The 27,978-nt window shown below is 50.0% G+C and overlaps 1 protein-coding gene across 4 annotated transcripts; it reads left to right on the plus strand.

The window, feature by feature from the left end:
- Positions 1-523: 523 nt before the first annotated feature.
- Positions 524-27,765, plus strand: POLA2 (DNA polymerase alpha 2, accessory subunit). Of its 4 annotated transcripts, XM_036861999.1 has the most exons (19): positions 544-983; positions 4,008-4,084; positions 4,197-4,321; positions 4,836-4,927; positions 5,143-5,200; positions 8,605-8,711; positions 11,222-11,415; positions 12,039-12,127; positions 13,359-13,514; positions 14,435-14,497; positions 15,169-15,211; positions 18,585-18,709; positions 19,293-19,331; positions 20,028-20,101; positions 23,067-23,178; positions 23,453-23,559; positions 24,387-24,446; positions 24,715-24,841; positions 25,592-27,765. In XM_036861999.1, coding segments are annotated over exons 2-19 (1,722 nt in total). In that variant the 5' UTR covers positions 544-983; positions 4,008-4,083; the 3' UTR covers positions 25,742-27,765. The 4 variants fall into 4 exon arrangements, with proteins under 4 accessions (XP_036717893.1, XP_036717894.1, XP_036717892.1 ...); XM_036861998.1 differs by lacking the exon at positions 4,008-4,084 and having other exon boundaries at positions 524-983; positions 23,070-23,178; positions 25,592-27,761; XM_036861997.1 differs by lacking the exon at positions 4,008-4,084 and having other exon boundaries at positions 25,592-27,763.
- Positions 27,766-27,978: the final 213 nt, after the last annotated feature.

Genomic DNA, 27,978 nt, shown 5'->3' on the forward strand with positions numbered 1-27,978 from the left:
AAATGCTCCAGATCCAGAAAACTGACCTATCGCTGTGGCTGGGACCACGGTGGGTGGTAACCATGACGATAACCATGGCAACCAGATTCCCTAACGAAGTCACACGGAGTGCAGACATGAAGCAGGAGACACAGAGGGACGACAAGCCCGTCTTCTCCCGCGTTGGGCACAGAATGGGACATTTAAGGGCATATACACGACAGAGCCTGCGCACCAAGGCACGGGACGAAAGGGTGACGAACATACGTCACGGAGCTTCGCGAAGCCCGGAAAACAAGGCATCCGCGGCTGGTGCAGAACCGCGGTTTCGGTTTTGGGAGTCGGGGTTTTCGTGCGCCCAGGCCTTGCTTTCGCGCCTGGCTGGGGATAACTGCGCAGCCGCCGTAGGGCGGGCCGACCGCCAGGCGCGGGCGCGCGAGCGGGAGCGCAGGTGTTTGTGCGCACGCGCCCTCGGACGCGCGTGCGCGCGTGTAGTCCGGGAACTGGGAACAGGAAGCAGAGGGGAAGGGGTGGGGTTGAACCCGGGTCTCGCGCATGCGGGCGCCATACAAAGCATTTGGCGGGTTTTTCCGGGCTGCTCTTCTCTGATCCCGTCCTTGAGATGTTCAGTGGTGGCTTTTAGGAAGCTGGCCGTTCTCCCCAGGAGAACGACTTCTCAAGATTTCTGCTCTCTTCCTTCAGGCGTTTGGGGACTTCAAAAAAAAAAGAAAACGTGTTTCTCCGTGACTGACGGCTGGAGCCTTCTGACGGCCTGAGGTTTTGGGCCATTTGGTCACTCTCCGTCTCGGTCCCTCGGAAGGTGAAAGGATCAGAGGGACCTCGTCCTGCTCATCGATCTCCACGCCTGTGGGTTTCTTGGCGTCAGGTCGGAGCTGGGTGGGCCCGGCCCCCCTCCTGGGTCATCATGGCCGTGTCCGCCCAGCTCTTGGTGGAGGAGTTGGAGATCTTCGGCCTAGAATGCGAGGAGGCTCTGGTTGAGAAGTGTGAGTCCCTTGCCCCCCTCCCCGGACCCCAGCCCAGGTTCACGCTCCCGCTCGGTTCCGAGGTTCACCTCCCCTAGATGGGGCTTCTCGGTGTTTGTGAGATGAGTTAAACTGAGTATTGAGATTTTGGATGTGAGGACTGTGAAATGCTCATAGGGTACTGCTTGGATTCCCAAATCAAAAATAAGAATATGAAGAGCGATTTTAAATCGGCGCAGTTACACCGAGTTTGGAAACTGCTTAAAGCTCAATAACAAAGCAAGAGATGTTGGGGTTTTGAAAAGTAGCTTTTTATTCCTGGCTCCTCCCTTTCCAGCCTACACCTGAACTTCTGCTGAACCATCACTTCTCATCGGAACTGTTGGTGGTCTGTGCAAATATGAGTCCCTTTAGGTGGGTTCCTAAAATTGAATTTTGGCTTTTGGAAGGAACTTTAAGGAGCTTGTCAGCTGTTTACAGATGGAGAAACAAATAAGGAGAGTTAATTGCCTGAGCTGGTCTGTGAACCAGATCTCCTGTGCCCGAGTCCGGTGCTCCATTGTATTGGTCCATCGTATTGGTCAGGGTCTGGGGCAGTGTAAGGAGTTGTTGGAAGCAAAGTCTTTGGAGGTGTGGACAGTCTCAGTTTTAGAATCAGGGTGATCGTGCACCTGCCTTAATCATTCATCAGCACATTGAACTTCTTTTCTAATATATAAAACCAAGACGCAAACATGGTAATTTATGAGAGACCAGAATACTCCAAGTTTTTATCTCCAGGGCATTCTCTTCCTAACAGGAGACTTGAATGAGAAAGCCAATCATAGTCAGAAATTTATTTGGTGAGCCTGAAATCAAAACAAGAGAATTTATAAAGGCTTCCATCTCATGTAGGACTCCATTGGCAGTGCTGTTGGAATTCTAGACTTGGAATTCATAATTGCTAACCTCACTGGGACTTAAATATTGACTGACAGTCATACCATATTTCCCTGGTCTGTTCACCCTGAGTCTCCTATGATTATTCGTCACCTGCTGCGCCTTTAACAACCTTCTGTCCCACTCTCACTTCTCAGCCGATGAACCTCCTGTTTTGCTGAGAAGAATAGAAGGAATTAGAAAACTTCTTTAAGCTACCCCCATTACTTCTTCCCACTGACCTGTGTCGGTGCCATATTCCTTGCCTCCTCCCATTACAGTAAATAAATTCTCTATAGTCCTAGCAAAAGCCACATGCTCCACTTGAGTCCTAAATCCCATTCCTTCTCTCCTCCTTAAGGACATCACTCCAATAATTCTCCCCTTACTTATTTTCCCTTTTTCTCTCTATAAGGTTTTTTTTCCTAATAGCCTAGGAATGTGACTCCTACCCCCTCCGTTTAAATACTCCATTGTCCCGCCTTCCCACTCCAGTTATCTTCTCCCAATTACAACAGACCTCCTCCTCAGGATTACCTATTCTTCAAATTTTTCCTCTTTAAGCCCATTTCAGTCAGCTTTTTCATCCCCACCACTTCACTGAAATTGCTCCTCTCAAGGTCACCGACAACCTTCACCTGGCTAAAGCCAGGGATGCATTTTCAGTCTTCGTTTGGATGAATCGCAGCATTTGATGCCGTTTATCGTGTCCTCTCCTTTAAAACACGTTTTTTCTCATAGCTGCTTGGATGCTCCGGCCAGGTGTTCTCTACCATGCGTGTCACCTTCTCTCAGCCTTTGCAGATTCACCCGCATCCTGAGCCGCGAGATACACTCGGCTCCTTGGTGATCTCACCTGGTCTCCTGGGTTTACATTCATGTGTTTGCTGATGATTCCCAACTTATATCTCAGCCCAGACCTTTTGCCTGATCTGCGGGCTGGTCTGCCTCCTAGATGTCTCCAGCTGGATGTCTGATTGGCATCTCAAACTCTACGTGTCTAAAGCTAAGCTTCTGTTCCCTCTCCTCATAGTTCCTCCTGCTGCCTCCCCACCTCAGTTAACTGCCCCCTTCCAGGTGCTCAGGCTAAACCCACAGCCTCATCCTTGACGCCTTTCTCTCTTCACACCCCACATCCGTCAGCAAATCCCACTGGCTTTACCTTCAAAGTGTTTCCCACCTAGAGTCCAACCACTTCTCCCCCTCGTCCACTGCCACCACCTTGATCCAAGCCACCATCATCTCTCACCTGGACTTTGCCATGGTTCTCTTAATTGGTCCCCCTGATTCTGCCCTTGTCCCCTTCAATCTGCTTAACGCAGCAGCCAGGGTGACCCTGTTCAGTGGAAGTCAGATCGTGTTACTGCTCTGTTCAAACCCTCTGGTGATTTCTTGGCTTGCTCAGAATAATTACAGTCGCCAACGGTCTGCACCCCCTTCACCCTTTCAGCTCATCTTCTGTCGCCTCCTTCCTCCGTGCATCCCAGCCCCAGAGGCCTTACTGAACTTGCTTCTCCCTCAGGATCTTTGCCTGAAAGCTCTTCCCCTCAACACTGCCTGACTCGCTCCTTTACTTCCTTCAAGTTCTTACGCAGATGTCACCTCCTCAGTGAAGCCTTCCCTAATCACTGGGTGTAAAATTGCCAGCCCAGGGCTTCCCTGGTGGTGCAGGGAAAAAAAAAATTTTTAATTGCCAGCCCCTTCCCCCACTCCCCCATCCCTGTCCAAGCTTTATTTTCCTACAAAGCACATTTAATCGTCTAACGTGCGTCTTTTACTTATTTGTTTTCTTTTCTTTTTCTTTTTTTAAAATGTATGTATTTATTTATTTATTTTTGGCTGCATTGGGTCTTTGTTGCTGAACGCGGGCTTTCTCTAGTTGCGGCGAGCGGACCTCTCATTGCGGTGGCTTCTCTTGTTGAGGAGCAGGGGCTCTAGGCGCACGGGCTTCAGTAGTTGTGGCACACGGGCTCAGTAGTTGTGCTGCACGAGCTTAGTTGCTCCGTGGCATGTGGGATCTTCCCGGACCAGGGCTCGAACCCATGTCCCCTGCATTGGCAGGCAGATTCCCAACAACTGAGCCACCAGAGAAGCCCTACTTACTTGTTTTCTGTCTCCCCTCCATAGTGAGCTGCGTAAGGACAAGGGTGCGTCTCTTTTTATTCACTGCTGTGTCCTTGGGCCTCGAACAGTGCCTGTCCCTAGTAGGTGCCGAATAAATTTTGATTGAATTTAAGTAGAGGATGATTTTCACTTTTCAAGATGATAGCTGCAAGCAATGAACTAAGTTCTTACGTGTCCAATTTCCCCCTGCAGTGATAGAGCTGTGCGCTCTGTATGGACAGAATGAAGAGGGAATGGCCGGCGAGCTCATAGCCTTCTGCACCAGTACACGTAACGACTGCCTCACCGCAGAGACCCTGAACTCTTTTGAGCACGAGGTAAGAACAAACTGTAAAAAAAAAAGAAAAGAAGAAAAAAGAACAAACTGCAGGCAAACTGATAATGTAACTCTCCGTGTCTGCTCAGTCGGGAGGCAGTGCGCTGTACTGAGAAGAGTGTGGGCTTTGGAGTCGGGCCTGGATTTCAGTCCCAGTGTGAGCTTGGACCAACTAACCTAATGGCTCCGAGCCTCAGTTTCCTCTCCTCTCAGTGGTTCTCTTGATCTGTACTTTTTATGGGTATTGAATGAAATGAGAATGGACATAAATCACCTAAAACTGTGTCTTCAACAAATAATTGGTGTTAACATTAGAACTGTTATGTGTTGTAGGGAAACAGTCACAGGTGAAGTCTTTAATTTTTGGTCTATCGTGCATCTTCTGCATTCTTCCTTTGAGGAATTTTATATCTTTGATTATGTTTCAAATACCCATTATTACCTCATGGCTGTGGGGAACGCCTCCCCTATTACTTGACTATGGAATAATATATTCATTATCTTTTCTTCCTCAGTTTCTGAGCAAAAGATTGTCCAAAGCCAGGCTCGGTGCCTCCAAGGGCAGTGGGCATGCGGGAGCCAGAGACATTGTTTCCATACAAGAGCTGTATCCTTTTCTGCTCAAGGCCTTTGCATCAAACCACATATTGTATTTCATCATTTATCTATCGTTATTGTTATCGTTGCATTATTGTTATCTGTTGCATGTATAATTTTAGAAACAAGCAACAAATGTAACTAATACTCAGATTTCTTATTTGATCAACCCTTGCCTTAGATTTTGGGTGGAAGTTTATTGTTTCTCTTAACCAGTGTTCTTAGAATTGAAGTGGAGGAGGAAGAGGAGACCCTCTTGAACTCTTACACCACACCCTCTAAGGTGCGTGTACCGTGTTTGGAAATTGCATTCTACACATAGCATTTTTTCCTTTAGTCTAAAAATATCAGCACAGCATTTGAAGTTCTAAGGGAGAAAATTCACCACTCATACAGTTTCCTGCTCTATTTCCACTTACGCATCTTCCTTTCCGATCACATGCATAGATGTTTTTGCACGGTGGCAGTCCTTGTGGACACATGGTTGTTCTGCTTTCTTCAGTTAGCATATCATAAAATTTTTATAAATGCAATTTCTCCATAATTACTCTTCTTTAATGGTTGCCTAGTTTTGTATCAAGTGGAATGTAACTGAATGATCTGACTTGGGTGTTGGACCCCAGTGTGAGAGGTGGAGTAGGGCAGTGGAAAAGCGTTGCCCTCCACGCCTGAGTCAGAGACCTCAGTGACCTTGAGTGAGTTGCTTTTATCTCTCTGAGCTGCCTTTTCCTTTCCTTTAAAATCAGGACCTATTCATTCATTTATTGAGCAGCTACTATGTGCCAGGCACTGGGTGAACTGGTGAATGAAACAGGTTTGGGTGTGCTCTGCCCTCAAGAAGCTGACAGCCAGCGCTGATAATATCTCCTATCTCAGAGGGCTTGAAAATTAAATGAATGTGTAAAGCGCCAAGCCCAAAGCAATGTATTCAGTAATACCGATAGTAGTTACTCTTTATAGAAAATACATTTGTGGAAATCCTTAACCAGGGAGTAAGCCTTAATCTTTCAAAGTAAATTACATTGTAAGAAAGAAGGTGAATAGTTTAGGTGTGCCTATGCAGAGCAAGAAAGCTAAAATGTTCATAGTGTTTTGGAGGACTGACTTATGGTAATTCAGCTCTCAGTAGACTGATGCATAAGTCAGATGCAAATTTACTTAATTTACTGTTGAAGTATACACCCTTCTGATGGCTGAAATACCATATCGAGGACACCCCATTCCTGCTACAAAAGTACCTAGGAGGCGGGCTTCCCTGGCGGCACAGTGGTTAAGAATCTGCCTGCCAATGCAGAGGACACGGGTTCGATCCCTGCTCCTGGAAGATCCCACATGCCGTGGAGCAACTAAGCCCATGTGCCACAACTACTGAGCATGCACCCTGGAGCCCGCGAGCCACAACTACTGAGCCTGCGTGCCACAACTACTGAAGCCCACGCACCTAGAGCCCGTGCTCCGCAACAAGAGAAGCCACCGCAATGAGAAGCCCACACACTACAACAAAGAGTAGCCCCCACTCACTGCAATTAGAGAAAGCCCCCACGCAACAACAAAGACCCAATGCAGCCAAAAATAAATAAATTAAAAAACAAAAAAAAGTACCTAGGAGGCTCAATCACGGATTAAAATTTGTGACCATGGAATCAGAGCTGAGAGAGTTGGGTTGAAATGAGCACACAATTTGAAATATGTGTCTGAAGCTCAGAGGAGAGGCAGAATGGGGCTGGGCCAGAAACAGGAAAAATGCTTAGAACGGTGCCCATCACACGGAAACTGTCAGGCATCAGTGGCAGCATGATGACAGTCAGAGCCAAACCTTGGCCTTTCCCACCCAAACAGTGCCAGTGTCAGATCTTAGGGGCAGGAGTGCCCCTGTTACAGAGGTGAAGATGTCAGTGGTCTTAGCTTGTCACCATTAAATACTTGGCTTGTGCAATTGACAGCTACACTTTTGCTCCCATGCTCACCATAAATCTTCTGGTTATAATTTGGCTCTCCACGTGTCCTTCCTGACAGGGAGAGATGCGTTCGCCTGAGGATTTGAAGTTCCCATGATGTCGGCATTATGTTTCTAATCAGTGAATATGCTGGCATGCTTGGCTATAATTTGGGTTCCTGTGTGGTGTGAGGATATGCTCACCCCAGGATATGAGACTGTGGTCCCTCGGTATTTCTCGTTACAGGTGAATGAACTGGCACGTAGCATTAGCGGCGAGTCTCCTGAGCTTGGTTAGAGTGAGCACACCCCCCAGCAGCGTAGCTGGAGCTGGTTTGCTGACACAGTCAGGTTTCACCGCAAGGTCTGAGGATGAGAGCCGTGAGGCTCTTCTCTCTCCCAGAGTCCCATCCCCTGTCCATGTCCTGGGAGACCTAGAGTTCTGTAGCCCACTGTATATTAGAAGAGTCTTTGGGGGAAATAGTTTGAGAAAATATATCAAAACCATAAAATCTTTACCATCCTATGGCCCAATAATCGTCCCTACTAAGAGTCTCTCCTAAAAAAATAATCCAAATTCTAGGAAAAGCTATGAGTGTGAAAATGGGCACTTCAGCATTATTTATAGTCACCAGAAATTACAAATGCACCCAGCAATAGAGAAGTAGTTAAGTAAATTATTGTATATCAGTTCAATTAACACGGCTACTAAAAAGAATGAAGATTGTGACTGTGGGAAAATGCTCATAATATAGAGCAAAAAATTCAGTGTATGTATTACTTAAATGAAGGTTCATATTCAAAATAAGATTACAACTATTAGGATTTTTTTAATTGGAAAAATATTGAAATACTAGGAAGGAATATTTTTAAATGGCTATTGTATAAGGGTGGTAGCATAAGGGTCTTTTTAAAATCTAGCTTCCATTCCAGCTCCTTAATGGTGGTTTTGAATCCTTTCTCTCCCATCCGTCCGTCGTCACCCCTGTAGGCAGCTTTGGTGGCATAACTTAAACCTGCAGCCAGGAGGAGCCCAAGGGTAGGGGAACGTCTGCAGACTAGCTGGCCGCCTGGTTGCCATCCAGGCAAGGATTTTGTCATTCCTCAGCCACAGTTGGTCGTCCCAGACTCTGGGGAGCAATGGATCTCGGGACTTGCGGGTTTCACCCTCTACTCTGGGCGTCTCTGGACTCTTGATGAGCAAAACCCAGAAAACAGAAGTGACCATCAGTGAGGCATTTGCTAAATCCTCTCCAAATATGAGCTCACTCATGTTATCTGCCTGGAGTCACTCCCTTCTTTAATTTTGAAAATGCGTGGTAGACTTTGCCAAAATAAATAGTAACATGGTCCCATCCCTTGTCAGGAAAATGTGTCCACGCAGGTCAGAACCATATGCATAGCAAAACTCACAGCTGTTGTAAAGCAAAGAGAGGTGGGGAAGGAAAGTGAACATGTGAGTGACTTGAGAGGACAGATTGCCTGCTTGGCAATCCTTTTTGGGAATGTTGGCATTTTTTTCATAATTGCCTCCAAAACGGAGACATTATACTGATGAATACTGGGTTACAGTTGCTGAGGATTTCTCTCTGAGATTATGCTTGGAAAATGGGGCCTTAAGAAGAAAGCCAGCCCTATCCTATCTGTGCCCTTCATTCGGGCACTGTTCTCCCTTTCTTCCTAAGGAACTGTACACTTAATTAGCAGCCTGGATCTAGAGTGACTGGGCCCTTTTCCTGTTTTGTTTCTAGGGTTCTCAGAAGCGAGCTATCACCACTCCAGAAACCCCCCTCACAAAAAGGAGTGTATCTACTCGAAGCCCCCATCAGCTCCTGTCACCGTCAAGTTTCTCTCCAAGGTATGGCTCGTAGTTAATTCCGCTGCCAAACAGCAGGCCTGCCCTTCCCTTCCCTTTCTCTGGTTATCTGGTGGCGGCCGACTCTACAGCGTGACTTAATGAATGTGAGTGGACGGTTACCTCTGCAGTGCGCTGGCTGGAAAGCCTACTGCTCTCTGCCCTCCCCGCTCTGCTGTCCTGTGTGGAAAATTACTGTTTCTTACGGTAATTAAGGAAACTCACTTTCCACCCACTTTTCTGGGGCTCATTTCCTAGATCAGGAACTGATATCTTCTACTGAAAACAACCTGTCTATTCAGGAGTTGGGAGGCCTTCGAGTCTTGCCAGTAGAGGCAGATAGGTTTCCACCTGCTTCTGTTAGTTCGTGTGTTGTTGGGTTTCTTTTTTTTTTTTCATCTGAAGTATTTATTTTTAAAAAAGAAAAGCACGTATCTTTGTTCATAATGTTGCGTAACCTGTTTTTTGTCCCTCACTCGGGTTACAACTAGTTTCTGAGAGTTTTCTTGTCACTGTGAATCTACGCTGACTTAATTGGTATTTTATCCCTGCTGCCACCTCTGCACATAAATCCACAAAGATCACATGTGACTTTCGGAAATCCATAAATGACATGTCTTATGTGAGAGAGTTCCATAGGTGAGAGCTCTACTGAGGAGAAGAAAGGTTTCTAGGCACTGCCACATCAGGATGAGGCAAAGGAACAGTAATGTTAACCAGTTAGGGAAACACTTGGCTGCTAGGAGTCACTTCTTCTAGACTGAGCAGAGCTTAAGACTTTGTAGCCCTGTCACATTAGAAAGGAGATGATAGGGAATTCCCTGGCGGTCCAGTGGTTAGGACTCTGTGCTTTCACTGCCGTGGTCCTGGGTTCAATTCCTGGTCGGGGAACTAAGATCCCGTAAGCCGTGCGTCATGGCCAAAAAATATTAAAAAAAGAAAGGAGGTGATAGCCGTCATTCAAGCTGAGCGGTGGTTGGATTCTGAGGGACGATTTGACTTTAGTGTGGTCCACTCCTGCTTTCGGGAGTTCTCAAACTGGCTTCCGAAGTGAGCTTTCCAGACTTAGAAGGGCATCTTTGGATGCACAGAGATGGTTGGTGTACCGAGATGGTTCTCATAGGTGCTCGCACCATGACAGCAGTTCTGTCCTCTCAACAAGCAAGCCTTTGCAACTCGTAGATCTGTCTACAGCTGACCCGCTGTGAGCGACTCCCTGCATTAAAGGGCCAGCTGTAACGCCCACCCCACGGAGCTTCACAGGGAGGAGCTCGGAGCAGCCGGCGATGTGCTGCCTAGTCATTTTTTAATGCACGCCAATGAAGCTGACATCAGAAACTGGCTTTGTAATTTATGAAAGTAACTTCTAAATTATTCAGGTGGAGGCAGCACTGGAGATGGAGGTAATTAATCAAGCTCGCTTTCTGTAGCCTCCCTGGAAAGGAGGAACTGGTGGCACCCATTGCAACGGTGCCCCCATAGAACTTGTTCCTGCAGAGTTTCGGGACATTAAATGAAGCCTGTTTTAATTGGACCTCTCTGTACGCTGTGTTCATGACCGAAGGGTTAGAAGACCTCGCTGTCCTCTAAGCAGATCAGCAATACCCGTGTGTCCTTGGAGGTGGAATGTATCAGTCAGTGAGTGGAAATATGAGAACTTGTCCATTGAGACTCGGAGAATGGGAGTGTTTGTTCACCAGCTGACAGAGCTCATTATGCGTCCACCTCCAGACGCTGGGGAAAACTGATTCATTTCATTTAACTTCATTTCAGTGCTGTTTCTACCTTGAACTATATCATGAGGTCTTATGTGTATGCACAGCACCTTTTGGCTTATCCACAATTCCAGGCTCTCATGATGTTCTAACAAATGCTAAAAACTCATAAGAAAATAGTACTCGGAACTTGCTTTTTTTTTAATTTTATTTATTTATTTATGGCTGTGTTGGGTCTTCGCTTCTATGCGAGGACTTTCTCTAGTTGCGGCAAGCGGGGGCCACTCCTCATCACGGTGCGCGGGCCTCTCACTATCGCGGCCTCTCTTGTTGCAGAGCACAGGCTCCAGACGCACAGGCTCAGTAATTGTGGCTCACGGGCCTAGTTGCTCCACGGCATGTGGGATCTTCCCAGACCAGGGCTTGAACCTGTGTCCCCTGCATTGGCAGGCAGATTCTCAACCACTGCGCCACCAGGGAAGCCGGAACTTGCTTTTTAATCCATTCAGAGTTTGGGTTTTGTTTTACTTTGTTTAGTTTTAAGCCAGGAGAAGACCTTTTAAAATGTGTCCTTGCATCTAAACTTCTCTGAACACGTTTGGTATTCCTCAACCCCCTCATTCCTGAAATTCCTTAAAGGTCCAGAATGTCCAACCCCATTAAGCTGATTAGATTTATAAAATGTGAGGCCAGCCTGACGTTCCTCCAAATCTCCATTTTCAAAAGGTAACCTCATCCTATTCCTCTCTCCTTTTAGATATGAACACACTAACATTAATGTCTTCTGCTTCCAATTAGTGCTACTCCCTCTCAGAAATACAGCTCGAGAAGTAACCGAGGAGAAGTGGTTGCCTCCTTTGGCTCAGCACAGGTGATGTCTTGGTCCGGGAGAGAAGGAGCCAGTAACATCAGCCTGAAGGTCTTGGGGTATCCAGAGCCGCTAACCGGGAGCTACAAATCCATGTTTCAGAAGCTCCCAGACATTCGAGAAGGTAATTGTTTTTCTCTTTGAAATTCTGGAGGATATAAAACCACCCGGAAGGGTCTCGAGTCAGTAACAAAGCGTCAGCTAGGCTGGTAGAACAAGTTTCAAGGTTGCCTTTGATAGGTGTCCTCCGGGTGCCCCTATTAGTAAAAGGATATGAGATGATAACTCTCAATAATTCTCCCAAATCACATGACTTTGCTAAAGAAAAAGCACGTAACCATTTCCCAGTAACAACCACTTGAAGTGTGTAAAGAAAGCCAATTAAAGTGTTAAAGGAAGCAAAGACATTTATGGCTTCTTCCTTGTGAAGAATGGAAGGCTCTCCAGGTTGGGCTTGGCTTCGCCTAAACCTCCCTGACGACCTGAGTGAGAGGAAGGCTAGGGTGGGAGCCGGACTGACTCTGGGATTGTGCTGCGTGACCCGCTGTGGCCAAATGGAAGGCCGGGTTCAGCAGCCCAATATCGGGAAATTGGCTCGGCCTTCAGAAAGTTACAAACTGGCCGGTGTCCTAGGCACCCTTCCTGCTTCTGTAAAATGACTGACTTTAATGTTTTACAAGGTGCTATGTTTTCTCTTCTCGGCAAGTAAAATGTCTTAAACACACTTTCTGCCCTCTGGGATTTCAGTTCTGACCTGTAAGATAGAAGAACTTGGCAGTGAACTCAAGGAGCATTACAAGATTGAGGCTTTTACTCCTGTTCTAGTCACAGCACAAGTAAGAGTTGTTCTAATAATCTTTCCTGAATGATATTGTTTTTTTAAATCAATGATGAAAAAGCAGCCTCCTGCTTTCTTTTCACTAATCGTCTACCTTCTAGTTAGAACATCTATCTGGGATGAATTTGGTAAAATGGGTTATAAGTGCTCTCTGGTTTTGTGACCAGAGAAAGTCATTTCCTTTGCACTTGGATTAGAGTCTTGCATGTAAACAAAGATTGAGGGCCTCAAGCATTCAAGTATCAGGATATGAGGACAACAGCAAGGTGAGGATCTCCAGAAATGGTGACTCACAGTCTCTGTCATTAGGGACCAAGTGTTGCCAATCGTGTCTTTATGTCATAGTTTAATCTGGCACGTGCACCAGTGCTTTCTCTCTAGAACGTACTTTAAGGGGAGACGTGTTCTCAAAGATTCTTTATGGTACCTCTGTCATGTGTTTGCATTCAGAGAAGAATGGCCAGTTGGGGAAGATAGGCAAAACCATGTCATATAAGGAAGTTTTGGGGGAATTTGGGAGGAAGCAGTGGAGGGGAGGCCGGGATGTACGATCTCGTGGGGAGAGATTAGACTTCCTCAGTTTGCCCCCGGGAGTGGGAACAGGATAGAGGAAGCCACAGAGAGAGAAATTTCAGCTCAGTTTAACGAAGAACTTCCTGTTAAGAGGCACTCTGGTGTGTGGTTCAGGATATGGCCCTGGAGCCAAACTTCTGGGCTTCAAACCCAGGCTTCTCCGACTATTTGACCTTGACTAAATTATCTAACCTTTCTGTTACTGGTTTTTCTCATCTGTAATATGGATGCAGTAATAGCATCCACCTCACGGTTGTTGTGAGGATTAAATGAGTTAATACACGTAAGCCTTTAGAACGGTGCCTGGTGTTTAATGAGCTCAGTAAATGAGAGCTACCGTTAACTGTTATCCAGGGATGCGGTGCGTGGGCTGCTGGCGGGGCGAGGGGGCAAGTTCCCCTTAACTAGAGATGCTCTGGCTTAGGCAGCCGCTTAGAGGGGCTCAGGCATTAGGTGGTGGGCAGACTAGATGCCCTTTAAGGGTCCTTCCACCCCCAGGAGCCAGTGATGATGTTTGTGGTCGCCTCAGGCTCAAAACGATGCCCCGACAAAAAAAATTTGTGTTCTTTGGAAAGGTCTGTTTTGCTGTTCGTCACATTGACCAGATTTTGAGCTCCTGTTCCAAAGACAGTCATTCTTATGTGTACCTTTGGCAGGAGCCCGTCACCCTGCTGGGCCAGATTGGCTGTGACAGCAACGGGAAGCTGAACCACAAGTCGGTGATTCTTGAGGGAGATCGGGAACATTCCTCAGGCGCTCAGATTCCAGTGGATCTATCTGAGCTCAAAGAGTATTCTCTGTTTCCTGGACAGGTGAGATCAGGGGCGTCTCCCACCGGGCGCGGGCGTGCTTGTTTGCTCCGTAGTGTGCGTAGAGGGCTGTGGCTCCAAGAGTGAGCGTTCGTCACCGGCCAGCTGCCCCTCGCTTTTGACGTCTGATGCCGTGAGGTGTCACTGGAGCTCAGGCCCAAGAGGGGACACCAGTGTAGGGATTTCAGCCTTCCCCCACATGCTCGGACCTTGGCTCTGGGATCTGCTGCCGGGTTCAAACCCCAGCTCCACCCCACAAGGCAGGTGATTACAGAGATGTTACTAACCTCTCAAAGCCAGAGTGTCCTCGCCTGTGAAATGGGGATGATAATTCCTACCTCACAGGAGAGAGGGAAAATGAGGTCACCCGTGTAAAGTACAATTATTATTACGCCAACATAACCCCCCTGATTTGTTTTCTAGAAAAATACCCCCAAGTTTACAATTACAGAATGAGAGTAGCTACACAATACTTCTTTTTTTTTCTGGCTACGTTGGGTCTTTGTTGCTGTGTGCGGGCTTTCTCTAGTTGCGGCGAGCAGGGGCTACTCTTCCTTGTGGTGCACGGGCTTCTCATTGTGGTGGCTTCTCTTGCTGTGGAGCACGGGCTCTAGGCGCACGGGCTTCAGTAGTTGCGGCGTGCGGGCTCAGTAGTTGCGGTGCGCGGGCTCAGTAGTTGTGGCTCGCGGGCTCTAGAGCACAGGCTCAGTAGTTGTGGCGCACGGGCTTAGTTGCTCCACGGCATGTGGAATCCTTCCGGACCAGGGCTTGAACCCGTGTCCCCTGCATTGGCAGGCGGATTCTTAACCACTGTGCCACCAGGGAAGTCCTGGACAATACTTTTAACTCTATCAGAGTAACTTATTCCAGACCTCCCGTTCATCTCCCCTGTGATGCAAGCCTGTCTGCTGCCTGTCTTTCAGGTTGTGGTTATGGAAGGAATCAACACCACTGGTAGAAAACTTGTTGCCACCAGACTCTACGAGGTACCGGTGTCCCCCCACCTTCCCCCCCACTCCCCCCCAGTTTGCTGCAGGCACAGTGTGTGTGGTTCTGTCTGTCCTCGAGCCCGTCCTTTGTAAGGGCCCATTTATTTGCTTCTCAATTCTCTGTCTGTAGAGTGGGACTTACCTCTAGGTCAGGGCCTCGCAAACTGTTCCCCTAAAGGGCCAGACAGTAAGTATTTCAGGCTCTTGCAGGCCGTATGGTCTCTGTCACAAGGTCAGCTCTGCCATGGTAGCACAAAAGCAGCCATAGGCAACCCGTAAACCAACGAGTGTGCTGTGTGCTAGTAAAAGTTTACTTACAGAAACAGGCGGTAGCCAGATTTGGCCCATAGCCCATCGCTTAGCAGTCCCTGCTCTAGCGGTAATCCTCCGCAGACTTCCAGAGGGTGCAAGGAGAAGTAGCAGGACCCTACTCTCCCACCCTCGCCTAGCAGGACCCTGATCCTACAGGCACCTGTTTTGCTCCTGCTTTTTGCTGGGTGTTTTATGAGTTTAGCCGTGACCTTGTGCTACCCAGGTTTCTTTGCCACTCAGTAAAGAAAAATGGCAGGACCATCAACTCTGTGGGCTTTTAGCTCCAAGGGGCAAGACACCCGCAAACACACGGTGCCGGGGGCAAGACCTCACCGTAGCTTCTCTCCTGTTTGAAGGGCGTGCCACTTCCGTTCCATCAACCCACTGAAGAGGATGGAGGTAAACTTTGCTTCAAACATTATTTTGCTAACAATGCGGGTGGAGGGTGGTGGACAAGGGTCCAGGAGCACAGTTCCTCAGGCCCCAGGGAAGCTACACAAGCTGTTTGAGAGCAGCGTGCCGGAGCTCCAAGGGCGACTGTGAGTGGGTGGGTTCACTGGCCCTTTGTGGAAGGCCAGGGGTCTGAGCCTACATGGCTTTGTCAGCGTTATCGCCTGTGCTCTGACTCCACAAGGCCTGTCCTTTAAAGACTAATGTTTAACAAGTATTTGAAGGTTGCTTTGAAAAGGGAAAAGAGCAGGTATTTATTTATTTATTTAAATTAAAAAAATTTTTTTAAAGAGCAGCAATTTTTAAAAGAATTTCTGTAAATGCCATGTGATATCCTGGACTAGATCCTGGAAGAGAAAGGGGACGTTAGTGGGAAAACTAGTGACATTTAAAGAAAGTCAGGAGTTAACAGTAATATACCAGCATTAATTCCTTAGTTTCAACAAACGTACCATAGTTATATAAGATGTTAGCATTAACATTAGCGGATGCTGGGTGAAAGGTGTACATATGGGAACTCTGGGCTATGTTTGGAACTTTTCTACAATTCTAAAGTTATTCCAAAATAAAAAATGTATTTAAAAATTAGACAAATTTCTCAGACAGCCTAGAGTTACTTGGTCACTAACCTAGATGGGAAAAGACGAACATTTTAATAAACTTTGCTTCAGAACAATTCCAAGCATTTTTGTAAGCAAAGCAGAAGACTGCTGAGGATTAGCAGGGAGCTGGCACTAGCACGTTGTCAACACCCCCCCACGTTAATACTGTGTGAGGCCATTCTTAGAGGCGGCCTGGAATCAGGAACGAAATCTAGGAGTTTATGACATTGCACATTCTCTCAGAAAATAAGTGTTTATGGAAGCAAGAGTGCTGGTACCGGATCGACTTCAGGTAATGAAGAAAACAGACAGGGCTGAAATGCCCGGAGCCTGAGCTGTGCCCGGGAAGCCTTTGGAAGCAGTTGAGTAGGTTGTAAACAGACAGTTTGTGAGCAGAGTCTGGGCTCACAGCACCCTGGGTGTGGAGACACAGAATAGGACATGAGCCCGGCCCTCCTGGCACTCACCGTTTACCCGGGATTGATGTCTCCTGTAGGCTCCTCAGAACCATTAGCTTTGTCCCCCGCCCTAGCACGGCACGGTGTGAGTGTTACGTTTCCCCTTGAATTCTCTGTCTCAGTTGAGTTATTGCCACTCTGGTAGGGGAACAATGGCCCTCATTCCTGGAATATATTCCTGAACATATTACTTTATATGGCAAAAGGGACTTTGCAGGTGTGACCGAGTTAAGGCTCTCGAGATGGGGATTGTCTAGGTGAGCTCAGTGTAATCACAGGGGTCCTGATAAGGGAGGGCAGGAGGGTGAGAGTCACAAAGATTAGAAATGTTGGGCTGCTGGCTTCCAAGGTGGGGGAGGGGCCGAGAGCCAAGGACTGCAGGCAGCCTCTGGAAGCTGGGAAGGGCAAGGAAACAGGTTCCCCTCCGAGCCTCCAGGAGGAATGCAGCCCTGCCCACCCCTTGATTTTAGGACTTCTGACCTCTAGGACTGTAAGATGATAAATGTGTATTGTTTTAAGCCACGAAGCGTGTGCTAATTTGTTACAGCAGCCATAGGAAACTAATAAAACTGCCTGTTAAGAGGTCAGGGGGGCTTCCCTGGTGGCGCAGTGTTTAAGAATCCACCTGCCGATGAAGGGGACACGGGTTCGAGCCCTGGTCCGGGAAGATCCCACATGCCACGGAGCAGCTAAGCCCATGCGCCACAACTACTGAGCCTGCACTCTGAAGGCCGTGCGCCTAGAGCCTGTGCTCTGCAACAAGAGAAGCCACCGCAACGAGCGTAGCCCCCGCTCACTGCAACTAGAGAAAGCCCGCACACGTGGCAACAAAGACCCAAAGCAGCCAAAAATAAAATAAATTAATTAAAAAAAAAAAAAAAAAGGAGGTCAGGGATCTTTGGGTTTTGTTGTCGTAAGCTACAGAACCAAGTTCAGACTAACTTAAGAAAAAGAGAATTTGTTAGGGGAAATCCAGGTAGCTCACAGACTGGACAGGTGGCTGGAACAGGCTTACAACCCGGATTAGGGCTTAGTAACTCTAGGTTTCCAGGTAGCAGGGAGTCCCCCGCTGTCTCGTCCAGGCACCTCTGCTGGGATGGGTCAGCGCCAATCTTTTTCTGTCCTTGGATAGTTCACCTTGAGATTCCAGAATCCAGAGGAGAGTATGAATGGCTTAAGCTGGGTCCTGTACTTGCTCCTTGGCTAGGGGAGGACAGTGCACCTAATTTACAGCCCCACCTGGTGGAGGGGGGCGCTTATGGAGGACGAGGCTGATTCTCCAAAAGGAAAGCAGACGCTGTGAGGAAAAGGGTGCCCCAAAACAATGGCCCTGCACCCCATCACACAAGAGTCTCCTGTCCCAAGCCTTGCACCCCAGCCTGTCTTTCTGGACTCCTCGAGGTACCAGATTCTCTAGCTGCACTCACCACCAGATGGTCCCTCACACCGAGCACTCAAATCTCAGGGCCATCCGGGACCCTGCCTTGCCCCGGCTCCCGGCACACTCTACTTACAAGTGTAAGCAAAGTCACAAAAAGGCAAATACCATAAGATTCCCCTCAGACGAGGTTCCTAGAGTCGTCAGAATCATAGAGACAGACAGTGGGAGGGTGGGGGCCAGGGGAGGGGGAACAGGAGTTAGTGTTTAACGGGGACAGAGTTTCGGTTTTACGAGATGGAAAGAGTTGTGGAGAGGGATGGTGGTGATAATTACACACCATTATGAATTTACTTAATACCACTGAAATGTTTACTTAAGATCAGAGGGAATTCCCTGGAAGTCCAGTGGTTAGGACTCCGCTCTTTCACTGTCAAGGGCATGGGTTCGATCCCTGGCTGGGGAACTAAGATCCCGCAAGCCTCTCAGCGCTGCCAAAAAAAAAGGTTAAGATGGTAAGTTTTGTGTTATATGTATTTTACCACCCACCCAACCCACCCCCCCAAAGTAAATGTTGGGAGGAAAACCATGTAAGCAAATGCCACTTTGATCAAGTCTGTCCAGACTCCCACTTCCCTACCATGACTCGTGCACTGCTGGTAAATGTCTATCGAGTTCTAGTTGTTTGCATACTTACCTGTCTCTGCCAGCAATGGAGGGTTCTTTGAGGGCAGGATGAGGTCTTGCGCCTCCTGGATTCCTGGAGTTGCACACGTAAGGAGACTGTCAGTGAATTGAGTCCCGTGGCATCTTTCCCTAATTGTCCTTTGTCCCACCATCCCAGCATCCTCTCATCAGCATCTTAACAATCTTTTCTTTCTTAGATTCTGAGCAAATCATGGTCCTGGTGGCCTGTGGGCCATACACCACATCTGACAGCATCACGTTTGACCCCCTGCTCGACCTGATCACCATCATCAACCGCGACCGGCCCGACGTCTGCATCCTGGTAGGAGGCCCTCCTGGGACAGCTTCACCCCGGGAGGCGCCAGTGGGAAAACTGGGGGGGTCAGTCTTAGAAAAAGGTCTGTTGAGGTCCTAAGTTTTTAGGAAGAGTGTGGGACTCTCCTCCTTTTTAAAAATATTTTTTAGTGCTCAGCCTACATCTTGGGCGAGGTGAGGTGTGCGTGGAATTAATCCAGAAGCCCAAGGTGTTTTGCCACCCTGCATTGACTTTACAGTATTCTCGCCTCTGTCTCATTACTCCAGTTTGTGAACTCACCTCTTCTGAAAACTCAAAATATAACTGCGTGGAGGTAGATTTCCCTTGCTGGGTTGAGAAAGAAAAAAGCCCAGTATTGTAGGAGGCAAAACAGCTAGCATCCAGGAGTCAGGTCCTTCTGCCTGTGATATTAGCTGGGCGCCCTTGCCCCATCTGCTGCCTGTCCCAGGCTGCACAGGTGGCCTTGGAGGGACAGTGGACCCTGGACAGAGAACTGCTAGGAGAGGATATGTGAGGGCACTCACAGACACGTGTGGTTCTGATTTGTTCTTTTGGTACCTTTGTTTCTCCCCCTCGGGCTTATTTGCAGTTTGGACCGTTCCTGGATGCTAAGCATGAACAGGTAGAGGTGAGTGACTGGGGTTGGGAGGGGGAGATACCGGACACTCACATTCAGTCAAGCCCCCACTATTACTTTCGTCTCTTGGAGTTTATCCTGCATCTGTAACAACCTAAATGAATCCCTGTGGCTGATCAGGAAAACATTATCACAGGGCATTTTTAATAAAGGTACTGAATTTGAGGGCTTCATTTCACCAGAATACAGAGCTGTTTGGAAGCTGGGGGAGGGGGATCCAGATATCCAAGTCCCGGTCCTCCTCGTGTGCGACCGACCCTTGGTGCTGAGGCAGGTGCCCGCGGGTCCTGGAGGTGCGCCTGTGAAAGTACCTTCCTGACTGCTACCCTCAGCTCCATGACCCACGTCATCTTGCCATCCTTTGAACTTAAAACACAAATGACCCTTCTGAGGACATTTCTTCCCTTTGTCTCAGGAGGTTTTACCTGCCACAGAAAAGATTTCAAAACGCTCTTCTTCCTAGTCTTCCCCTCGGCTCACTTGCAGGAGGACTGATTCTTCCCCCACCGCCTTTCCTGCCCCCAGCTAGACTCAGCTCCTGGAGGGCAGAGACCACGTCTTGTGTATCTTTGTGACTCCTTCAGCTCCTTGCTCAGGGGCTTGCCCCCAGGGTCATCTAACAAGCGCTCAACAAGTGAATAAATGCCAAACGTCTCCCCTGTAAACCTGTCTCCTCTTTTCTTGCAGAGCTGTCTACTGACAAGCCCGTTTGAAGAAGTTTTCAAGCAGTGTCTACGAACGATTATTGAAGGGACACGAAGGTCAGAGTTCAAAATACTGGGCAGAACCTTACGCTTCCTAAGTTTCTCCAGGGCTTCTCATTAAGAAACTGAAACTGTTCAAAAGTCGTGGTAGTTCCCATCCTTTTATCCTTTTGAACTACAAAGATCAGATAGAACCCTTGAACTTCAAGTGCACGGATGCTGAGTGAAGAGGCATCTTTGTAAAACACAAAGCTAAACACACTTGAAAAGACTACACAGACTTTTCGCTCTTCCCTTGCTCTTTCTTTACTTCCTTCCTCCTCTCACTCCCTTTTGTATAAACTCATATTCCACGGGAATCTTCCCAGGGTGGTGCTGAGGAGTGTTTGATGACTTACACCACAAAATCCCTTGTGTGAGTGAGAGTTTGGGGTGAGCCCAAGTCCTTCCCCGAGTCAGTGCTTCCCTCGTTTCACGGGCGCCGCCGCCGGCTTGTATGAGCCATGGTAGAAACTCACGTGGGTGGGGATCTTGAATGCTTGCCCCAGACCCTAGGGACGGGACTGGGAAAGGTCATAGCAGTGATGAGAGATGGGCAGTTCTAAATTGAGAGAAAAGCCTCTATTCCAGGAAGGGTCTAAGCTAGAAGTAGAAAGTTTTTCAGGAAGCTGACACCTCCACTTCCTGTCCCTTCCCTCCAGCGCCAGGGTTTGGGAGAAATTGCCCTTGGTGGTGGATCTCCTCCTCTGGGGATCTGCCTCCCGGGAGCTGAGCTCATCAAAAACAAACATTCCCGAGGCTAAGCTTTTAAAAATAAGTCTGTAAGGAAGGTGGTTTTTAAAACAAGATGTATAATCTTCCGCCCCTTGGCCGTGAGAACTGATCTCAGGCTTGATTAGCTGTAACTCTACCTTCTTGTACCAGCAGCATGGGCCAGTGTCGTAGGCCTATCGGACTGGGGAAAAACACCCCCAACTGACCCCAGAGTCAGGGGGCTTGAATCGTGCAGGTGACAGCCTGCAGCTGGATCTGCCCCTCCCTCCCTCCAAGTGAGATAACATAGGTGCCTTCCCTCTGCCTCCCAGGTTTGTTGTGACCCTGAATGAGTTTGTCAGACCTGGAGGCTCCTAGCGCTCCTCAGGAGATAAATCCCAGCAGGGCTGGTGTCCCTGTTTTATCAGCCCTCAGGTCCCCTCCGGGATAGGCAGGGACTGCAGGGCAGTGCTGGGTGCTTTCGATTTGAGATGGGGTTCTGTTTTTGGTTCCTCACCCCATATGGTATTGACAGCAGTGCTACAAACAAAGAACAAACCAGGCATTGTTACCCTGGGGGTGAGCTCCCAGCACCACCAGGCACTTTCATCTGAGGCCAGTGTGCGCCTCGGGGGAGAGGGGCTGCCCCACCCTTCCCAAAACAGTATAAAAATGGCCCTCCTTTGGGGGGAATTTATTTTTATTCTGAGAGGTCAGAAACGCAGAGCATTAAGCTGATTTATCAGTGAAAACCAGAGCCAGTGAGGAAGCACCTCCCCTCGCAAGAGCCCAGCAAGAGCCCAGCAGAGCCCGGGGAGCTTGAGGGAGGGAGTGAGCCGCTGCAAGGCCCCTCCCCACCGTGATGTATGAAGTTGTGCAATGCTCAGCATAGTTGGAATTTTCTCTCGGATCCCTCCCCCTACAGCCAGCCTATAACCCTGAGCCAGAGGCCCCTTTCCTCCTTAACCATTGCTCTGCCAGAGCCTGCACAGAAGCAGAGCAAGTCCATCTCTTAACGGCGGCCAGCCGTGCCTCCACCCTTCGTGTCCATCACGGACTGAGCCCCGGGGATCTGAAACACAGACTGTCCCCTTCGGGTCACCCCCGGCCTGTCTGCCAGACTTCAGCACCCAAATCCGTAGACTTGGCTACTTACAGGGACTTAGCTTTCAATGTCAAAGGGACTATAATTCGCAAAGTGCCTTTGGTCTCAAGATTCTGAATTTCCGCTGCAGAAGTCTCAGTTCACGCTTTGAGCGGGCATGACAAACAAGTGACAAGTGTGACAACCATCACCAACACCTTTATCCCATGTGAGAGGCAGCCACATCCCTATACCTGCACAGGTGCCTGTACCTGCCTCTGGGAAGCCACCGCGTCTTAAGCAAGAGAGGGTGCTAGAAGTGAGAGCTATTGGTGGATGTTAAACTCGCCCCAAAGTAACACTTTCCGTCGTTTGGTTTACAATAGACCCCACTCCGCCAAGGACAGGTTTTTTTTCCCCTTTCTTCTGCACAGCTGGGGAGGTTAAAGAGTTGGCCCCTAGAGTTATGGGGTTTTTCTTCACTTACATCTTGTAACAACCCTAGAGATTCTCCTGCCTCTGTCAAAGGAAACGTCTGTCATCTCTTTTACTGTTGCTGTTAGATATTTCTTTCATCTTTGTAAGACAGGCTGCTGAGAAAGAAAAACCAAGGGCGTTGATTCCCTGTGCGGAGGGGAGGGCGGGGCGGGCCCTTGACGAACCAGAACCAGCCGTGCCTTTCCCCCCCACCAGATCTGCTCAGCCTGCGGGTCCCTCCCGAGGGAAGAGGCCCCCAGCCAGGGAGGCTACGTGACGCCTAAAAGCCACGTCTGTTCAGACAGTGTGAAGAGTCAGAACTTTGGCTTCAGATCTGGCTCTGAGGATTTTCAGTCAAATCCTCGTCTTTCCTGATTTCCTAGATCTCCATTTCTTCTCCCCTTTTTCTACGAAACAGTAGTCCTCTTCCTCTCTCGAGTAGAACATCATACGGAGCCAGGAGAAAGCATGTCCTGGGAGACAGCCATGAGCCCCATCGAGGTGGTTGTGTGTAAATTAGAACAGATTGTCTCTCGTTCCTGGTGTCCCATGGGGAACGGCACCCCCCTTAATAGGAGAGCTCTGTTCGGAACTTCTTCCCTGGGAGTAGGCTCTTGTATCCAGCTCTGACCCTTTAAGTCTGTCACCAGCTATGCTAACTCAACTGCACTCATTTTCCTTCCTGTTCTGATGCTTTTTTTGGCAAAGTAGCTCTGGCTCACACCTCATCTTCGTCCCATCACTGAGAGACGTGCACCACGAGCCCGTGTACCCACAGCCGCCCTTCAGCTGCTCCGACCTGCCTCGGGAGGACAAAAAGGTACCAGCGTCCCCTCCTCAACCAGGCAGCCAGAGTCGAACGTGCCGAAGGCGACCCAGCTTGTCCTGGAAGCAGAGGGCGGGGGCGCCTTTTTGAGGCACACGTGGTACCTGCGTCTTAAGCTTCTCTTTGTAACAGGCAGACGTGTGATTTACTGTCCGTTGGGCTGGTCCCCCTTTCACTGGTCCCCCCAGCCCTTGCAGACCCCCCATTTTCATGGGGAGGAAGTTTCTAGCTTTGGTGTGCGAGCGTCTGTCCCACCTTCTTGTTTTAGCGAGTGCAGTTCGTGTCCGAGCCCTGCACGCTCTGCATAAACGGAATGATCTTTGGCTTGACGTCCACCGACCTGCTGCTGCACATGGGGGCTGAGGAGATCAGTAGGTGAGGAGGGTTTTCGGTCCCGCAGGCGGTTCCTCTGGATCCTGGTCCTGTCCTCGGCCAAGGGGTTGCTTGGCAGGGTCGAGAGGGCAGCCCCTAGAGCAGCACTTTCTGCCAAAGCCTTTGGCCACTGAGTTTCTCTGCGCCCAAGGGGAGCGGTGGGATGCATGTGTTTCTGTTATCGCTTGTTTCTGTGGTGTTTGAGACCCTGAAGCACCACATCCGTTCTGTCTTTGCACTTAATTTCTAGTCATAGAAGTCCATCTACTTTTCTCCGTTTGCCACATTTGTGACCTAAACAAGATGTCCCTGCTTGCGGAGGGTGACTGTGAGTTTACCCCGCAGGGTGCTCCCCCTTCCAGAACAGTGTGCAGCTCTGCAGAGGATCAGACACAGCCAGATCTGTTGAGCTGAGGTTCAGCAGTTCACTTCTCGCATCGCCCGTGATGGGAAGGCGTGCGGAGCGATTTGTGTCTTAGGCCAGAATGGGTGTGTGTTTGTTGGCTCCGGTTGGAGGTGCAGGGGTCACCCCAGCTACAGCTGGCCTGGCGCCGGGACAGACTCCACGTTCTCCGGCACGATGCGGAGCTGGGGATAGCCTGCCTGGGCCCTGATCGCAAGGGATCCCTGCTCTTTCCCTCCTCAACCCTGTGTCCTGCTCAGCAGACCGAGCATTTGCGGACAGGTCTTTAAACTTCCCCAGAGGTACCTTCTTGTCACACGCCTTGGCCACGTCGCTTCTCTCTAGTTTAATAAATCCTCCCCGAGGAGAAACAGGCACTGATAAACAAGGTTCCACTTTCCGTTTCTTGCTTTTCTTCCTCCCCTAGTTCTTCCGGAACTTCAGACAGGTTCAGCCGAATACTCAAGCACATCCTGACCCAGCGGAGGTGAGCCTGCCCGACGGAGTAGCTGACCGTGAAGGGAGTGCTTAGGGGTCAGGGAGCTCTGACAGATTTGACCTCGAGACCTTCCCCAGGCCACTACCAGGGAACTCCACCCTGGGATGACAAGCCTGCGTCCTGTCCCCTAAACACAGAGGAAAGGGAGAGACGGTCTGTGAAACCGTGGAAACCAGTGACATAGAGGAAATCCATCTGGGGAGGGGGGAGGGTCCCTGAATCAGCTGCTGCTGACTGTCTCTCTCCGTCTCTGCAGCTACTACCCGCTCTACCCTCCCCAGGAGGACATGGCCATTGACTATGAGAATTTCTATGCCTATGCACAGCTGCCCGTCACCCCCGACGTCTTCATAGCCCCTTCAGAGCTGAGATACTTTGTGAAGGTAGGTTTGAACTCCACCATTTCCCAGAAACGCCAGAACCAGTCTCTGACTTTCCCTTCTGGACCCCTGGCACTCACTCCTCGCGGGTCTGCTGATGGGGACGGGGGCCTCATTTCTTTGGGGGAGGGGGTAGGACTAGAAAACAAATCTGTTAGTAAAACGCATAAGTAAGCAGCGTCCCCTTGCTGCTCTTCCCGCCCCAGGGCATGGTACTCAGTCAGCCCAGCCTGGGAGCCGGAGACAGGTAGGAGGGCCCTCAAACCATGGTTCGCACCTGAGGCCACCTCAGGTGCCCTGGGCTTGCCTGCCCCCTCCTGAATTCTGAGATGACCTCCAAGCAGCTCTCGGTCATTCTCATCTCTGCCTCCTGAGGCCCTGCCTGGGGATTGGGTCCCTCACAGGGAATCCACCTGATCAAGCCCCTCTTGCCAAACCAGAGCCAGTTCAACCTCGAGAGGTAAACTTTTTTTCATGTTGGGAAACAAATAGATCAAGTTTGTCTCCAAGTTTGGGAGCTGATTGTCACCCTGCCGAGTCACCTTCTTCTTTATTTTGTTTCAGAGACTCAAAAGGTTCTGAGTTTTCTAATAATAAATTAACGTATTTGATTTAAGATGCGTTTTGTTGGCCTTCCTTTCCATTTTATAAAGTCCTCTTTAGGGTCTAATCGTTAGATGAGTCCAGCTTTTTCACATCAGTCCCGATGGTTTTGGCCTTTCCAAACCCACAGTCTTTCTTTCCTTCCCCCAGGACATCCTTGGCTGCATCTGTGTGAATCCCGGGCGCCTCACCAAAGGGCAGGTGGGGGGCACCTTCGGCCGACTCTACCTCAGGAGGCAGGCCTCGGGCGCCGAGGGCAGACGGAGCCCGTGTACTGCCGCCCAGGTGGTCAGGATCTGAGGCTCGGTCCTCTGTCATCCCCCGTCGTGCGGGCCTCCCAGACACCGAGAGCCCGGGAGTAGCCCTCTGCCAAGATCCCACCCGTGGAAGGAGACGGGGCAGCCAGCTGGAGAGGACAGGGCTGCGGGCAGGGGGCCCAGCGGGAAGACCTTGGGCAGCTGGACCCCCTACTCCGCGTCGAGTTTCTCTGGAAGAAAGCTGTTGTTTCTTCATGGACACTTGGAGCCCAGCGAGAACTGGCCGTGGACGCAGTACGCTCAGGAAGGTCAAGGCTTTGCGATTTCCTACTGAGTCAGACATAGAAACAACTTTTGGAGATATGAAAGTAAATTCTGTGACTTCTGAGTTTAATCTTTCTTCCGCTCCGTCTTTTTCCTGGTAGTGAACAAAGAATGTTGCCCTCCTGGACCTCTGTGCAGAGAAGGCAGAGCGTCTGTCACACTGGGTTCCGCCCAGCCCCAGCCCCGATCCTCCTAAGGCTGCTCCCAAGGCCCCCGTGGCCTCTGTGCTGCGGAGGCGCTGGGCTCGAGCCACGGAGCGAGCAGCTGGCTGTGGGCCGGGCCCGCCCGGCACGGTCCTCGCCGGCCCGCTGTGGTCCCAGCCTGACCCCTCCATCTGGAGGGGGCGGCATCTAGAGCTGCGCCAGAGCTGGATTCCGTGGCGCTGGCTCAGCCGAGTCACCCAGCAGCCTGGGGCTCACCTCGAGCCCAGAACACTTGGACAAGGCCAGGCCTTCCAGGGTCCCCAACACGTCCCCTCACCTGTGTGTCCTGGCATCTGGGGAGAGGCTGTCGCTGGCTAAACGTGGAGTGGGTTTCTGCCCTGAGCTGGCGGCTGTCCTGCCTCACACGCCAAAGCCAAGGCTGGAAACCCGCAGCTGTCAGACCGAGGGAGCAGCCCGTGCCGATGCCTTGAGTCAGAGATAAATAGGTAACCTAACAGTGTCCAACCTTTGCCTTCCTCCTCTGATGGTGAAGTGGAATCAACAACAGATCAGACCGGGCTGGGGTAAAACTGGTCTCCCTCTGAAAACAAGCAGTTGCTGCTTTGTTTCATTCGTTTTATAAGTGCCTCCTCTGAAGGCAGGAATTAGAGACAAGCCCCAGCTTGGGGAGCTGGTTTTCCCTCCTCCCCAGGATCCCCCACACGGGAAGCATCCAGCCACGGTCAAAGGGCCACTGTGACTTAGCAGCCTCGGGATGTGGCATTGTTGGAGCCCGGGCCCCTCTTCCACAACCTGATAGAGTTGCCGCAGTTCGAGAATGTCATTTGTATTTCTATCAAGCCACATATCAACCAAAAACCCACCCCTCCCCGCCTTGGAAAACCCTTGCCTGGGAAGATTACAAGCCTTTGGCCACAATAGACAAGGCTCCGGCCCTTACTGTGTGAGCCCATGTGTGGCTTCTTGGGTGTCACAGCTCTGGCAATTATTTTCATGTTGCTGCTGAAGCAGCCTTGTGGGGAGTGGTAATGTCTTGGTGCCCATTTGTCACGGACGATCCAGAGGCCCCAGTGGGATGGGGCGGTTAACAGAGGCGAGAAAAGACCTGTGTCCTGGTGGGAGGGAGGCGTGTGCAGGGCAGGCGGGCGGTGGTGTGCAGCTTCCCGGGAAAGAAAGCTGGTGCTCCGCGTGAATGGGAGCAAGAGCCCGTTGCCTGGATACAAGTCGTGTGACTGTTGGCAATGCTCTGGGAGGACCCAAGCAGGCATTTAAAACAAACAAAAAAAGCAGGATGAGAACCCCAGATTGCAGACAGGTCTGGCGACCCGTGCCCCTCTGACACCAGACGCTTCCCTTTTGCTCTTGGCGGGAAGTCGGTGCCCAGCGACTACCAGCTGACTGCTCCTCGGCCCCTCTTCACCTGGGTCGCCAGTTTCCTGAAGCCTCGTCCCACTTGCTCGTGGGGGGGTCTCTTCCCCCCTCCCCTCACGGGGGCTCAGGACTCTGAAATAAGGCTCTGGGAGGGGGCACTGGTGACGGGGGTGGATGAAGTGGAGGAACCTGGCTGGGCCTGGACTCCTGGGACCCACCTGCTTCAGAATCCCCTTTGGTGGCATCGTCCCTCGTCCTGGTCATGCCCTGGGCCTTTAAGACACAAGCCCAAGGATGAAGCAGATGGTTCTGAAGAAGCAAAGTCCTGCGCTCTTACCACGTTTGCCTCCCAGGCCTCGATGTTTCCTTTCCCTTCACTCAGGGTCGCCTAGCCCGGCTCAGCCCAGCCTTGCGGCTTCCC

Source organism: Balaenoptera musculus, chromosome 8 (assembly GCF_009873245.2).
Source record: "Balaenoptera musculus isolate JJ_BM4_2016_0621 chromosome 8, mBalMus1.pri.v3, whole genome shotgun sequence".
Classification (NCBI taxonomy): Eukaryota; Metazoa; Chordata; class Mammalia; order Artiodactyla; family Balaenopteridae; genus Balaenoptera; species Balaenoptera musculus.